General features: G+C 38.5%; 1 protein-coding gene across 1 annotated transcript; it reads right to left on the minus strand.

The window, feature by feature from the left end:
• Positions 1-10,459: 10,459 nt before the first annotated feature.
• On the minus strand, positions 10,460-14,945 carry LOC114682660 (olfactory receptor 12D2-like). The gene is made up of 3 exons (XM_028856623.1): positions 14,852-14,945; positions 12,842-13,045; positions 10,460-11,388 (listed from the first exon to the last, which is right to left on the minus strand). Exons 1-3 carry the CDS (start codon positions 14,943-14,945, stop codon positions 10,460-10,462), a joined length of 1,227 nt encoding a protein of 408 aa, XP_028712456.1.
• Between the last annotated feature and the right edge of the window lie 666 nt (positions 14,946-15,611).

The raw sequence follows: 15,611 nt of genomic DNA on the forward strand, positions 1-15,611 counted from the left end.
TTCTACTTAATTGTGTTTTTACACTTTCTTCCTAGTAAGGAAGGATATGGAGTCTGAACTAGCCATCTTTTGTAGCCAGGCAAGGCTTCCAGTAGAAGCCTGGGGTTGAGTTGTTGCCAAGGGGGAGACTCCCCAAACAACACAGGCTGATGCCAAGACAGAGGGTCACTCTCAGAAAACTGACAGCAGGGTCCCACTGGCAAGGACAACATCCACACATCTCATTGAATGTAGAGAGGTTAAGCTGATATGTACATGAAACTTTCATCCCTATGTTTCAATCTCTTCGATGCAGGAAGATATTCTGCAGGCTACTGAAAGAAAAATTTGGACACCAACTGAGCCCCAAAACCTTCAACCTACAATCTGTTCTGCCTGCAAGATGTGCCAGGACAACGGTGGCACAGAACTTATGGAAGTGGCCAACCAATGGCTGCTTTAACTTGAGGCCTACATCACAAAAGGGAGTACATGCCCAACACTGCCTGGATGGCCAGGAACCAGAGACTGGATAGCCCCAGAGACCAAGGGTAGAGCCAAACATGACTCGCCAAAAACAAAAACAAAAACAAAAAAAATCAGTGAAATGATTCCTAATGATATTCTACCATACACATAGATGGGTGGGTGCCTTGTCCAGTCATCATCAGAGAAGCTTTCTCCTGAAGCACACAGGAGTGGATGCAGAAACCCACAGCCAGACATTATGCAGAGAGAGAGTCTAAACTAGAGGTCTTCTTCTAATCCTTACCCTTGGAGCTTGGGGAACCCATGGAAGAGGAGATGAAAAATTTTAGGAGTCATAAGGATAGAGGACACAGGAGAACATGGCCAACTGAATCAACTAAGCAGGGCTCACATGAACTCACAGAATGAAACAGCAAGTACAGGGCCTGCATGGGTCTGCACCAGGTCCTCTCTATGTTATGGTTGTTAGCTTAATGTTTTGTGGGACGAACAGTAGGAGTGGGTGTGTGTCTAGCTCTTTTGCCTGCTCTTGGGACTCTTTTCCTCCTATTTGGTTGCCTTGTCCAGCTTCGATATAAGGGCCTTTGCCTTGTCTTATTGTATCTTGTTTTGTCATGTGTGGTTATTGTATCTTGTAGGCCTGCTCCTTTCTGAAGTGGAGAGGAGAGAAGGGTAAGACAGAGGGAGTGGAAAGTGTGGTTGGGATGTATTATATGAAAGAAGGATCTATTTTCAATGAAGAAAGAAAATATGGTACATGTGCATAATGAGATTGTAATCACTATAAATAATAATGAGATAAAATTTTCAAGGAAGTAATGGTTCTGAAAATTATTATATTAAATGAAGTGGTATGAGCTCAGAAAAGCTGAAGCCTCAATTCTTCCTCAAATGTAGATTCTAGCTTGTAATGTACATATGTAAGTGTTTGAATTAGTGTAAATGTAGATAAAGCCTTAAATACGATAAAGAGAGCCGGGCGTTGGTGGCGCACGCCTTTAATCCCAGCACTCGGGAGGCAGAGCCAGGTGGATCTCTGTGAGTTCGAGGCCAGCCTGGGCTACCAAGTGAGCTCCAGGAAAGGCGCAAAGCTACACAGAGAAACCCTGTCTCGAAAAAACCAAAAAAAAAAAAATACCATAAAGAGGACCCAAGCAGAATTTTTTTTAAGAGAAAGAGAGAATGACTGTTTTTGTGGTGCTTTAGGAGCACATATTCTTCACTCAAAAAATATGGGGAATTGAATCCTAGTTGGAAGATGTAATTTTAGCTGTTTCTGGTTGAAACTTTGTGCTGTACAGTAAAGGCATATAAGTTAAGAATTAAACTTTTAAAAGCAGCTGAGTCATGTTATGCTAACTGGAAATGATAAACTATATCTGAAAGACAAAAAATCCATGTAGTATGACCACAGTATTCTTTTTGCACTTTTCTTTTCATTTATATGTTCATTAACTTCTAGCTGCTCACAGTATGTAGATGTCCTAATAGACAAATGTTTTAGAATAAGGAGGCATTAGTTTTTCCTTGAGTATGCTTTTAAATGAAAGCAGAGAACTTCAAACTTTCACAAAGCTAACACTCATCTGGAGATGCTATTAAGTCACAGGCATCACACTCCACCCCAGAGATTCTGACAGAGGAGACCGGGGCCGAGATATGAGAATCTGTATTTCCAACATGCTGATGCTGCAAGTTAGCTATATTGAATTTTAAAATAGGCAGTGTTCTGTCAGTCATACCTGCATTACTCACTTTCCCATCTATCCCATTTTTCCTTTGTACTGGGAATGGGGAGATTATTCTCATACAAGATGAAGTCTACTCTTACACTCTCATTTCTTAGGGAAAATCCTCCCCTCCATCAGGCAATGACATGCCTCTCATGCTGTTACTCCCCCATGTTAAATACTCTCACTGCTGTATTATCTATTAAAATATATAGATCATGTCAGCTCTCCGAGCAACTGAGATTCAGTACTGAGATTATCTGAAAACTGGTTCAGCATCTATGGTTGTATCTAAAGACGTAGCTTCAGATGGGATACATGGTAATACGGGATGAGTCCCTTGGCTTGTAGAACTATTGCCTCGTTTTTCTACTGCTTATCATATTCATCCGAAAACTCCCATCTCAATCACTAGTTATTTTCTAATTCAATAGTTTTCCGTTCATGCTTTCTTGAACCATCTTAAAGCAAATACTTACACTTATATTTCCCAAAATAACTTATCAATGTCAGTTTTAAATTTCAGTCCTTAAGTTATTAATTTCTCAAAAAGACAGCTCAATTGAAAATCCTCTTTACCTTACTCGAGACCCTTTCTTTGTCTGACTTCCAAGTTACCCACAAAACCCTTCTGGTTTCTAGTGATCTCTCTGACTCATCCTCAGTCTCCTTATCTGGTTTCTCTTCCTGTTTTAAATTTCTTTTAAATTCATTGTTGTAACTCTTTTCTATTTCCAGTTTCATGCTTCACATATCTGTAAGCAAATCACTCTGTTCAAGTTTTCAATTCTAGCTTCTTTCCTCAACTCTAGATTGGATAGATAGATAGACAGACAGACAGATGATAGATAGATGGATGGATAGATAGACAGATAGATGAATGTATCTGTCATATATATATATATATGTATATATATATATATATATATATATATATTTGTAGGAGCAATTTTACTGTGAAAGATGTTTTCTTTTAGGTGGAGTTATTTACATGCAACTTTGGAAACTAACATACAAACAGAGTGATGTCCTATACTACACTTTCTGTGTTCCAGTCTGAAATATGAGCTCATTTTACTCCATAAAATACCACATTTCTCACTTACCTTCTAATGTCTCTAATGTCCACCAATAAATAATGAACTTGGAAACATCCACTCTACCCAATGTTCTTAGACTTAAGAGCATTCTGCCCTTTGCCTACATTGCTGAGGTCATATATGAAAGCAGAGATGATAAAGTCTGGAAGCCTAGCATTATTTGTATTATGCCTCTTGGGATCAGAAAAGGTTCACCTATAGAATAAATCTTTCTTGGCCTTTGAGAGCCAGTTCCCAGAGTTACTCATTAGTGAAAAATCTGTAATAAATTTCCAATGAGAAATTTGCCTGTTGATGTATTTGAAGAATAAAGTCACTAATTAAACAGTAGTAAAATACTGACCATGATTCAGATGTGAAATCAGAAAGATATTTGAAACTCATGGTCTTTTTCTAGTCATTGATGTACCTCCTTGACTATGGAAAACTTGAATAGTGTACATGTGAGCATAATATTTCCTGGTTTCAAAAAACAACTACTCTGATGTATGAGTTTTAAATTGCACTTTTCTAAATAAATATAGATTCAAACATTTGTCTTACTCACTAATCACCAACCCTAGATTCTGACAGTATTGCAAACCTAATTCTATCTAAATGAGAATTCTTGGTCCATTCTCCTAATTATTTTTCATTCCATTTATACAATATTTGATGATGAATTTCACAATTCACCAGTAGCTCTACATTGATGTCAGCTAGGAATCATATTTAACTATTAGGGACTACCAAGACAATGTGTTAAAAAAAAAAAGTCTCTTTTTCTCTCTAATAAAGATATCCAGATGGGCAGTGGTGGTGCATGCTTTTAATCCCAGCACTCAGGAGGCAGAGGCAGGTGAATCTCTGTGAATTTAAGGCCAGCCTGGTCAACAGAGTGAGTTCCAGGACAGTCAGGGCTGCTATACACAAAGATACCTTGTCTCAAAAAAAATCAAAGAGAGAGAGAGAGAGAGAGAGAGAGAGAGAGAGAGAGAGAGAGAGAGGGAGGGAGGGAAAGGGAGGGAGGAAGGGAGAGAGGGAGGGAAAGGGAGGGAGGGAGGAAGGAAGGAAGGAAGGAAGGAAGGAAGGAAGGAAGGAAGGAAGGAAGGAAGGAAGGAAGGAAGGAAGGAAGGAAGGAAGGAAGGAAAAGAAAAAGATATCCAGAGGTTGGTAGCATAGAGAAGAGCTAGTGCATCCCCAAGACCATGATCTCCTGTATATTCTGAGCACCTGAGCACCTGCTGGAACCATGAAGTTCCAGTAATTATCCTACTTCTTCCATCCTCTTACAAAAATGACTGAGTTCAAGAATCAAATTGATCTGATCAGATTAACAGGACGAAAATGTGTAAATCTTATTTGATGTACATTTAGCATGGCATGGGAGGCATCCTGAAAAACAGTGAACCATGGAAGCAGTGAGTCGGCTACTTAGATACTAGGTTGGAAAGGGGAAAAAATGAGCTGTGTATAAGCTACTGAATTATATGCAGAGTTTAACATGTCGAAAGTCAAGCCAATCCAAAGTTTTCTCAGAGGCCCTGATGAAAGGACAAAGGGAATACTGGTTCTTGCCTAGGGATGGACTTGGCAAGGTGCAGTCTAGGACTTGGGTCAGGGCCTTGAAGGAGTTATGGTTCAGTTACTGGAAACCTGACATTTTCCCCCAGGAAGAGTTGTGGCTACCAGTCCCAAGATGCTGTACGTTTGGTCTGTGATATACTTGAGATAGGCCCTGTTTTCATTGTGCAACATTGCTTGATTAGCTCTGACTGACTTCATCTCATTATGTGATGGATTTCTTCTGTCCTCTGTCCCATTTTTACCTTGCAAGTATAAAATGATACAATTCTTAATAAGCTTACTTGGCCTGATCCATCAGCTCATGAAAAATCTCTTAACCTCAACTTTCTTGTCTTCTTTATTTTCCTCATCCCTGGTCCTCACCCTCAGGAAACAATCCCTAAGATGGAACTTCTGGTCCAGGTCATAAAAGGTAAGTTATTTTAACAGAATCTGTGAAGGATTCTTTTATGCATGGACAAGGTGTGGCCATGATAGAGAAGCTTTTACAACTGTAATAAATTAGACAGTGTAAATTAGATGTGCTACAAGTCAATGAAGTTCTATCTTCTCCATGTGTAGATAAAATGAGGAGTGAATCACTGAGTAGATTTTCTTGCTATGTTGCTAGTTACAAGGAGCATAATTCACTTTAAATAACTTAGGCTAGTTATTATTTATTGTAGATGAATTTTTTTTAATTTAAAAAGTGTTTTTTCATTTTACATACCAACCACATTTCCCCCTCCCTCCCTTCCTCCCACTCCCCCCCACTCTACCCACCCCCCATCCACTCTTCAGAAAGGTTAAGGCCTCCCATGGGGAGTTAACAAAGTCTGACATATCAAATTGAGGCAGGACCAAGCCCTTCCCCACAGCATCCAGGCTGAGCAAGGTATCCCTCCATAGGGAAAGGACTCCAAAAAGCCAGTTCATACACTAGGGATAGATCCTAGCCCCACTGCTAGGAGCCCCCAAACTGCCCAAGCCCACGACTGGCACCCACATTCAGAGGGCCTAGTTCGGTCCTATGCAGGTTCCCAGCTGTCAGTTCAGAGTCCTTGAGCTCCCACTAGCTCGGGTCAGCTGTCTCTGTGGGTTTCCCCATCATGATCTTGACCCCCTTGCTCACTTGACCTCCTCCCTCTCTTTGACTAGACTCCAAGAGCTCAGCCCAGTGCTTAGCTGTGGATCTCTGCATCTACTTCCATAAATTACTGGATGAAGGTTCTATGATTAGGGTAAGTCATCAATATGATTACAGGGGAAGGCTAGTTCAGGAACCCTCTCCACTATTGCTTGGAGTCTTAGCTGGGGTCGTCCTTGTGGATTCCTGGGACTTTCCCTAGCATCAAGTTTCTCCTTAACCCCATAGTGTCTCCCTCTATCAAGATATCTCTTTCCTTGCTCTCCCTCTTTGTCCCTCCCCCAACTCGACCATCCTGTTCCCTCTTGTTCCTGTCTCCCCTCCCTTCTCCTCCTCCCCCTCACCCCACACACTCCCAGTTTACTTAGGAGATCTTATCTACTTCCCCTTCCTAGGGGGGAGTCCATGTATGTTTCTCTAAAGGTCCTCCTTGTTACCTAGCTTCTCTGAGGTTATTGATTATAGCCTAGTTATCCTTTGCTTTACAGCAGATGGACTTTTCTGTCCCACCATCCAATTCCCAAATATGCACACAGAGACTTTTGTAATTAATTATAAATGTTTGGCCAATAGCTCAAGTTTGTTACTAGCTAAGTGTTACAACATAAACTAACCCATATTTCTTATCTATGTTCTGCCATGTGGCTTGGTACTTTTTCTCAGTATAGCAAGTTCATCTCATGATTCCTCTCCATCTCCTTGAGACTCCCGAGACTCCTTCTCTTCTTCACACTCTCTTTTTGTCTTCCAGCCCCACCTAACCTCTGTCTAGCTATTGGCTAGTCAGCTTCTTTATTAAACCAATCACAGCAACATATAGTCACATAGTGTAAAGGAATATCCCACATTTATTTACTTATATCTGTCAGTTCATCAAATATTCTGGAAATATTAAAACAATCCACTTTCTAGTTCTTTCCTCTCCACTGGCATGTGGATTCAGGATTCTTCTTTCCATGCCCCAGACAGATCTGTTCCTCTGATGCTAAACAGGGTCTGTGATAACCTAGGGGAATTATTCAGCCTGGAGTCAATGAAAGTTAGTTAGTATCCTGAGCTGGTTAAAGAAGGAAGAGGAGGAGGAGACATGGGGAGAGGAGGAGGAGGAGGAGGAGGAGGAGGAGGAGGAAGAAGAAGAAGAAGGAAGAAGAAGAAGAAGAAGAAGAAGAAGAAGAAGAAGAAGAAGAAGAAGAAGAAGAAGAAGAAGAAGAAGAAGAAGAAGAAGAAGAAGAAGAAGGAAATTTGGTTCACAGTTTCAGAGGATTCAGGGCATAGTTTCTTGATTCTGTCATTTCAGCAAAATATTGTGACAGCAGGAGAGTGGTGGAAGAAGTTCTTTCCTCGTGGTCACAGAAGGCAGAAAGAGGGGAGAGTGGGAACTGGAGTGACTATCAAAGGCACATCTCTAGAAACTTACTTTCTCAAGCTTCGTTCTACCTCCCAAAGTTTCCACAGCCTCTCAAAACAGTACCATTGCCTGAAAATCATGTATTCATGCCAGTGGCCTCATTTTTGAAACTCAAAGGCCCCAAAATGGTGCTTTTGCGTTATGAATGTGAGATTTCAGGGGCTAGGGTGGAATGTTATGGTATAAACGATGTGTCTTGTGTCAAGCTTGTAAGGGATGGATTGTGAAGGTTAGTCTTTAGAAGTTTTATAGGCATCACCAGGGAATTCACAATCACTCAGTGCTTGTCTCTGTCATCACCCTGAACACCTCACAAATAGTACCACACAGCTGCTCTTTCTCCTCCTCCCAGAAGTTGATCTGCTGTTGCCAAATGTAACTACCCTCAGTCTCCCTCTGCAGCATAGTCTACACTTCCAACCACATATATCTTTATCTGTGAATCTAAGTCACATCACAGACAGTTTCCTGGGCTCACCCTGACTTTCAGAGCTATTACTTAGTGAGTAGAGAATCCAAAGACCTCTGGAGGTCTTTGGAGCTTGGAGGTGTAAAAATAGGGGCTTTTGCTCTCCCTGGGCAAAGGCTTTTACTGTGAGACTTCTCAAAGTGAACACCTCTATAACACCAGTGAGCAAGCTAGGAAGGGCCGAAGTCCTGTTCTATTGCATATTCTTGCCAAGTAGATCTTAAACTGTGTTTTTAAAGTGTCGGATAGTGTACCTGTGGAGCCCACAGAGGCTTTTCTTTTGTCTTTTGCTTAAAATCCCACTGTTGAAGAGAAATATGCCCTTTCCCATCATTTTGATTAGCATCCTATGTTGGGGTCTGTTATTTCTTTTACAGACCTTGAGTTCAACATTTCTGGATCTATTTGCTCTCTGCTCTCTCTATTTGCCTACTGTTAACCACTGCACTCCTGAACCTTTGTACCATGTCCACCTCTTCCTGAGGGTAACACTTGATTTGCCTCAGATTTGTGAATATGCCCAGAATTACTTAACATCTACCATTTACAGTTCTCTCTGTCACCTATTTCAATTCTCCTTTTTCAACATAGAAAACACCATGATGTGTTATTATTAAAAATGATGCTGAAAACTTTATACATATGTACCCAGCCACATACCGCTTCTATCCTCGCTTAAGGCAAAATTAAAATTGAATTAAAATTGAAATGAAACCCAGAATTTTGCAACATCATAAATCTCCAGGTTCTTGGCACCCTGCATCAATAGAAGCCCAAGAAACAAACAAAAAAATTAAATATTTTTCTCCATTTAAAATCTCATTTTTTTCACATTTTTGTAGATATTCACAATTTTTTTTATACAACTCTATAAGACTATAGAATTTCTCTCTGTGGAGAAATAAGACAATCTCCACCATCACGTATGAAATAATACTTTTCAGTTTACACATCTCCACCATAGAACACCAAAATTCTCGATGTAACTTGAAATTTTTAATTTCTTTTTCTTTCTTTTTTTTTTTTTTAATGTTTTGATATGGACAAGGTGAGGCTGAGGCTGTGGATATTGCTGGTGGGAGACCACCGGGAAATACAAATCCCCAAATTTCACATTACATGTGGTTTGTGGCCCAGATACAGACTCTCTAAAGTCATGAAACATTAAAAAATTAAGGATTAGCCAGGCGGTGGTGGCGCACGCCTTTAATCCCAGCACTCGGGAGGCAGAGCCAGGCGGATCTCTGTGAATTCAAGGCCAGCCTGGACTACCAAGTGAGTTCCAGGAAAGGCGCAAAGCTACACAGAGAAACCCTGTCTCGAAAAACCAAAAAAAAAAGAATTAAGGATTAAAATTTTAAAAAATTAATTTTTAAGGACAAAAACTCACAACGCATAATGAAAATTGAAGAAGAAATTTTAAATTGACAGGTTTATATTTAGAAATGACCCAAAATGGACTGAGGGCAGGTGGATGGTTGCAGAAATTCAAATAAATTAAGTTAAAAAAATTCAAATTTCAAATCTGAATCCACATTCACCTCTCAGGAAACTCTGCCACTTATCTCAATTCTTAATTGCCTTCCTATTTTATAAATATGAAATTAGGACATACTTTTTAAATTAACCCTTAACTTCTATGTCAAATTGAACTTTATGTTTCTAGTTGAACAGCAATGTCTTTACATTAAAATCTTCAAAATGTAAAATCATTATAATGTTATCATATTTTAGAGTGTACAAGCAATGGGTTTTATTGTGATTTCTTCATATGCATATATCATTATACTTTGTTCTTCTTTGCCCCATCCAGTTCCAAAAATTATATTTTCTTGATTGTAGATAAATCCAATGACAAGGACTATATCTCTATCAACTTGAGAGGCTGACCCAGAAAACAGCATATTCAAAGTCTTCCTAGGCCACAGTCAGTTTCAGGACAGCCTGGAAATTTTTGTGAAACCCTGTCTCAAAAGAAAGAAAGAAAGAAAGAAAGAAAGAAAGAAAGAAAGAAAGAAAGAAAGAAAGAAAGAAAGAAAGAAAGAAAGAGAGAGAAACATAGAACAGAGGGCTAGGGAGAGAGTTCAGTAACAAAGCACAGGCATAGAATGTGTGAAGGATGGGCTTCAATTCCCAGTACTTACTGCCTTCTAAAGAGATTGTGTTTATCACACTATAGGATTATAAATTAAAGTAGCCTTATAGATAATGTACCTATTCATATCCATCTATTCAAAACATGGGCAATACAGATATATTTGCATACTTGATTTTATATACAATATATATGAAAGGATACCAAGTCATTTTCATCAATTGTTATCTCCCAAACAAATTCTGCATTAGCATTTATATTAAGTACCTGGTTTGTTTCAATTTTTCTTTTTTATATAGTTTGTGATTTTAAATACAATTGAGCCATATTTTCTCATATATGTATTCTTTTGCCTGGTCATTTCTGATATATATATATATATATATATATATATATATATACATATACATATAACAACTGCAGAATCAAGTAATTTCACACTTCAGTGTTTGCATTAATTGATTGTATTTCAGAAGAATTTACTGTATTTCTTCAAGTCAAAGCTGTATTCTGATTTTCCTATTGAAAGCCCCTCTCACTTCCTTATTCCTTAGAGTATATATCAGTGGATTGAGTGCAGGAGTGACCACAGTATACATGACAGCAATGATTCTGTCCTCTTCCAGGGAGCTCCCTGAAGCTGGACTGATATAGATGTAGAGAACAGGGGCATAGAAAATAATAACAACCATGAAGTGAGAGGCACAAGTGGACAGTGCCTTGTGGAGCATGCTGCAAGAACGAGTCTTGAGAAACAGATGAGTGATAATGTAGAAATAGGAGAGAAATGTCAGAAAGAAGAGGCCAATGGCAATGGAACCTGTGAGAGAATTAAGCAGCCACCTGTTGAGCTCAGTGTTACCACAGGCCAGCTCCAATAATGGTTTAACATCACAGAAGAAATGATGAATATGGTTGGAACCACAAAAGCTCAAACGAGATGTCATTATGGAGTGAAGCAGAGCATGGAGAAAAGGAATGGCCCAAATGGTGACAGCCATCTGGATACACACTTGACGATTCATGATGAAAGGATAGTGGAGTGGTTTGCAGATAGCCATGAAGCGATCAAATGCCATCACTGTCAGCAGCAAGGCCTCTGTGCTCCCAAGGAAGTGGAAGAAATGAAGCTGTGTTATGCATCCCAAGAAGGAAATTGCTTTGCTGGTGGAGAGGAAGTTCTCCAGCATCTTCGGCACTGTCACAGTGGAGTAGCAGACATCTAGACATGCTAGGTTTCCCAGGAAAAAATACATAGGAGAGTGGAGTCTTGAATCCAAGATGACAATCATCAGGATGGCTCCATTTCCAGCCACATTGACAAAGTACATGGTAAGGAATATGGCAAAGAGAATAGGGTTCAATTCTTGCATGTCTGTCACTCCCAAAAGGAGAAATTCAGTGACTAAGGTTTGATTCAATAACACTTAAAAGAAAAGATAAGATAGTTTGTGGAACACTAACCTTCATGTCCATCAGTCTTTCTAGGCAGTAATTTTCTTGCCAACACAAACATAGTCTATGAAAATTGTTTTCTATAACCACACAAAGATCTTGCGAAGATCTTATATAATATTTGCCTATCAGCCCAATAAATATTAAGTCTATGTTTCTGTTGTATATTCCTTTCAAACATCTTTTCATTTATTACATTTTTCATTAATAATGCCTTTTTATTGAAGATTCAGAGCAGGTATCATCCTACCATTTTTCTCCAGTTGTGAGCAACTTTCTTTTCATCCCTTAAGTTGTCTCTAACATGGAGCAGCTTTTAAAATATTCTACAAGGCAAACAACCTCTGAGAAGTAAGAACAATCTTGAAGGGCTTTAACATGAAGAAAATAGGCAGAAATGAATTTGTTTCAATTACAGAGTTTACAGAAAGTATAGACAGCTTTATCAAAACATAGTAACTCCACCTCATCTTAAGAATGTACAAGGGGCAGAAACATCTTTGTATTGATTTGTTTCTTATTCATAATCAAGCCAGAAGATGTAAGAACATCATTGAGCCAGATGAGGTAAGAAACATGACCATATTAACCTCAAGAGTCTGACCAGATAAGTGCATAACATTTTTCAGTGCTGTAGCAGATGATGGGCTTAGTGTCTTCCAATAATCTGAACCATTAAGAAATTTAGAAATAGATTTCTAAGATGTTTTTTGAGACAGAGTCTGCAAATGAAGACCACGGTGACTCAAGCAGTCTCCTGCCTTAGTTTCTTGAGTGCTGGAGTTATAGTCATACTGCCATGCTGACCAAATGAACTTTTTGCATTATAAATTGCATTTCATGACATTTCTATTCTCCTGGTTATCCTAAGACTAAAGAAAACCTTTTCCTGATCCCAAATTATTTGAATAAGAAAACCTCTGTCTCTGTGGACCCAGCAGTCCCTCCATCATTTCATTAGGAGGAACTGCCAATCCCTATGGCTTTAGTCTCTGAAATCTTGTCTTCTCTATTATCTATTTAAATTCATTATTCAAATATTGAGAAGGTTTACTTGCCTCTCTTCTAGCTCCACTAATGGGACCATGGTTAATAACTCTCTGGCCTTAAATCAACCTACTCCAAAGTTACCAAAAATGTTCACCTCTCTTCATTTTAAGACTGATTCCTCTCTATGAAATTAATTCCTGGCATTCCTTCCTACCAAATAAAGTCTTACTTTCTCCTAAATAAATGAATACTTTTCATTTTACTAGCATAATCAAAATAGCAGTATTTTTCAATAAATGTCAAAATTTTTGAAGAATTATGAATAAGTTGATTGCAAAGATCTCATATCTAATTGTACAATCATCACTTACTAAAAGACAAGTAACTTTTTAAAATTGCTTTTCTCCTCAATGTTAGGAAAGTACCTGAATTACCTCCCTGAGGTACACTGGTCAGAGCAGACATAGCTATGAGAAGTAACTTCCTCTGGTTCTTTTCATTTAATGATGTGCTGGATCCACTCTGTGTACAGAAGAGAAGAATCAGAATCAGCGTGTGGAAGGCCCATGTTGCTGGGAGACACTGAGAGAATCTCCAAGCTGCACTGGACTTGGACAGAGGCAGCACTGGGGTGATTCCTACAAATAGTGAACCACTCAAGGTGTAAGAAATCATTGGGTGAAGAAAACAATTTGTTCATCTAAAGAAAGAAAATTAATGAACTAGAGAAAACTTGAAAGGGCCCCAGGGGGTTCTAAACTTTATAGCTGGAAGAGAATCTGAGAAATGATGTAATCATTAGTGTAATTCAAACAACTCAGGGTAGTTTCTTTGATAGTCTTGATTATTTTGTCTGTTTATAAACACAACAGACATTCTTATTAAAAATTCAACCCATATGACCAAGATTACTTATGAGTCTTTGGACCAAAAAACAGTTCTAAAATTATATATCAAAAAACCCATTTACCTAATTTTTAAGGAAAAATAGCAAATGGAATAGTGAATACCAGTGATTTTGTTCAGACCTTTCAATATTTGGGGATTTCAGGTTGGCTTTAGGGTATTAAAGTAACCACGAGAATGACTTGAGATGAGATGTGGTAATTCTGTACAAAAACTAAAGAACCTTCACAATCCTCACACACAGAAAAGAGTCCATCTCAAAACAGGAAACTAACTCTGAACTCCAGGTATTGATGTTTAATGTTGTAAACAGACAAACCACCCCGTAAAGAACAGAAAATACAGGAAACTTTCAAGTTTACTGCTAATGATTCTCTTACCTGGCTGATTATTCAGACCAAAGGATTCTCAGGTTTATATACATAAATTTCACAGGTTGTAAAATATTTGAAGTAACAGCTCATGTTGTTGTTCTGGCCTACACTTCCTCTCCAGAAACCCCTTTGACATTCACAATTCTGCTGGTGTTTTAATAAGACAGATCTGCAGACATAAAAACCCCAAGGGAGCATGTCCCCTGGTACTGAGTAGAGTGGATATGAAAATAAACAGGGTACTTTCCCCAGCTTGCAAAAGAAAGGCATAATCTAGGGCAATTCCTCTGTGGTCCTCCATTTTTCACAAGCTTCATGGGCACCTGCCCTATGAGCCACATCAGCTAAGCCTCGTGCTTTGTGGACATCATCTTGAAATTTTCAGTAATACTTTTAGCATGGGGCCCTTCATGTTTATTTTTCCCTTAGTCTTCCAAATGTTGCAACTTCTCCATTTGTTACATGAACAATTATATTTGCTATGCTAAAGTTCAAGTCATTTCAAGTTATTTTTTTATATGAGTTAATCAGCCACAGTTGATTCTAATTTGTAGATTTCTTTTACCCATATATTTACTCTAAATTCTTTTCCAGTAGTATTTATTCACTGAATGCATTAGGCTATTTAAGGAACTTTTCATTTAAATAGGTGATATCTGTTGCACTTCCTCTGTCCTAAACATTCCTATGCTTCTATTCTTTCTTCCTTGTGCCCCCTTCCATTATTCTCCCTGGTTCCTCTAGAATCTAGAGTCTAGAAAGTATTGCTTCTGTTTCATGTCATATATACACACATGATTTTCTGTATCCTTATAACATGTATGTGTATATATATATATATATGAATCACAATTGACATTATCTTAATTCATTTAATGTTTATTTCTAATTACCAGGCTTTTGTGCAAATAGCATAGTTTTGTTCTTTATAGCTGAAAAAATTCCTTTATATGTGTGTGTGATATATAACATTTTCTTTATACGTTTCTCTGTAGACAGATGCCTAGGTTTTTTCCATAACTTACATATTGTGAGTAGTATTGCACATTGATGTGCAAGTGTCTATGTGATATGTTGAATTGGAATTTTTTTTGTAATATCCAGAGTAGAATTGCTGCGGTCACATGGTAGAAATCTTGTAAGTTCACCTCTCAGTGATGGTACTGTTGGAGAGGGCAATGTAGAAGCCTGTACTAAGAGTTGCCTCTGACCTCAACAGCAGCGTCAGGTGGTGGTGCCCACTGCCTCCAACAGTCATGCTTCAGCCAGTTGCTTTCTGCCCAAAGAGGTGTGTGGGGCAAGAAAGCCAAGAAGAGAAGTTGGATTCTTTAAAGTTGGAGATAATTACTTTTTTTCCACATCTGGTTTGTGAGATTTTAACCTACTGTGTTTATGAGTATACATACATAGCTCTAAACTCCCTCCTTTTCTTATTTAGAGTCTATTAATACAATGACTGTTTGATTATTTTATATTTTATTAAATTTGTTTATTTCTTGTGTGTGTCTATGTATATGTATGTATTTGGGTGTACATGAACTACAGCATGTGTAGGTCAGAGGACAAGTTTCAAGAGTTGGTTTTCTTTTTCCACCATGTGAGTCTCATCTTGAGTGTTGGGGGAATAACAGTAAAAACAATAGTAAGTATAGAGTCTAATGCAGTTGGAGATTCTGAGCTTGGATTAGAAACTCCAAGACACCAGTAGGGATAAGCAAAATGACTACAGATATGTGGCACAGGCAAGTAGAAACGTAAGCCATGAGAGTCTGTTAAAAGGGTATCAAGGATTTATTAAGATATAAAATGGAGAGAAAATGTACTTATAAATATAGAACAAAGTAAACAGCCACCATGGTCCTCCATTCTGCCTGGGGTGCGGGGCATTTACCCACCAACCCCACGGTTCCCCAGAGTTTTCTTG

This window comes from Peromyscus leucopus, chromosome 16_21 (genome assembly GCF_004664715.2).
Source record: "Peromyscus leucopus breed LL Stock chromosome 16_21, UCI_PerLeu_2.1, whole genome shotgun sequence".
Classification (NCBI taxonomy): domain Eukaryota; kingdom Metazoa; phylum Chordata; class Mammalia; order Rodentia; family Cricetidae; genus Peromyscus; species Peromyscus leucopus.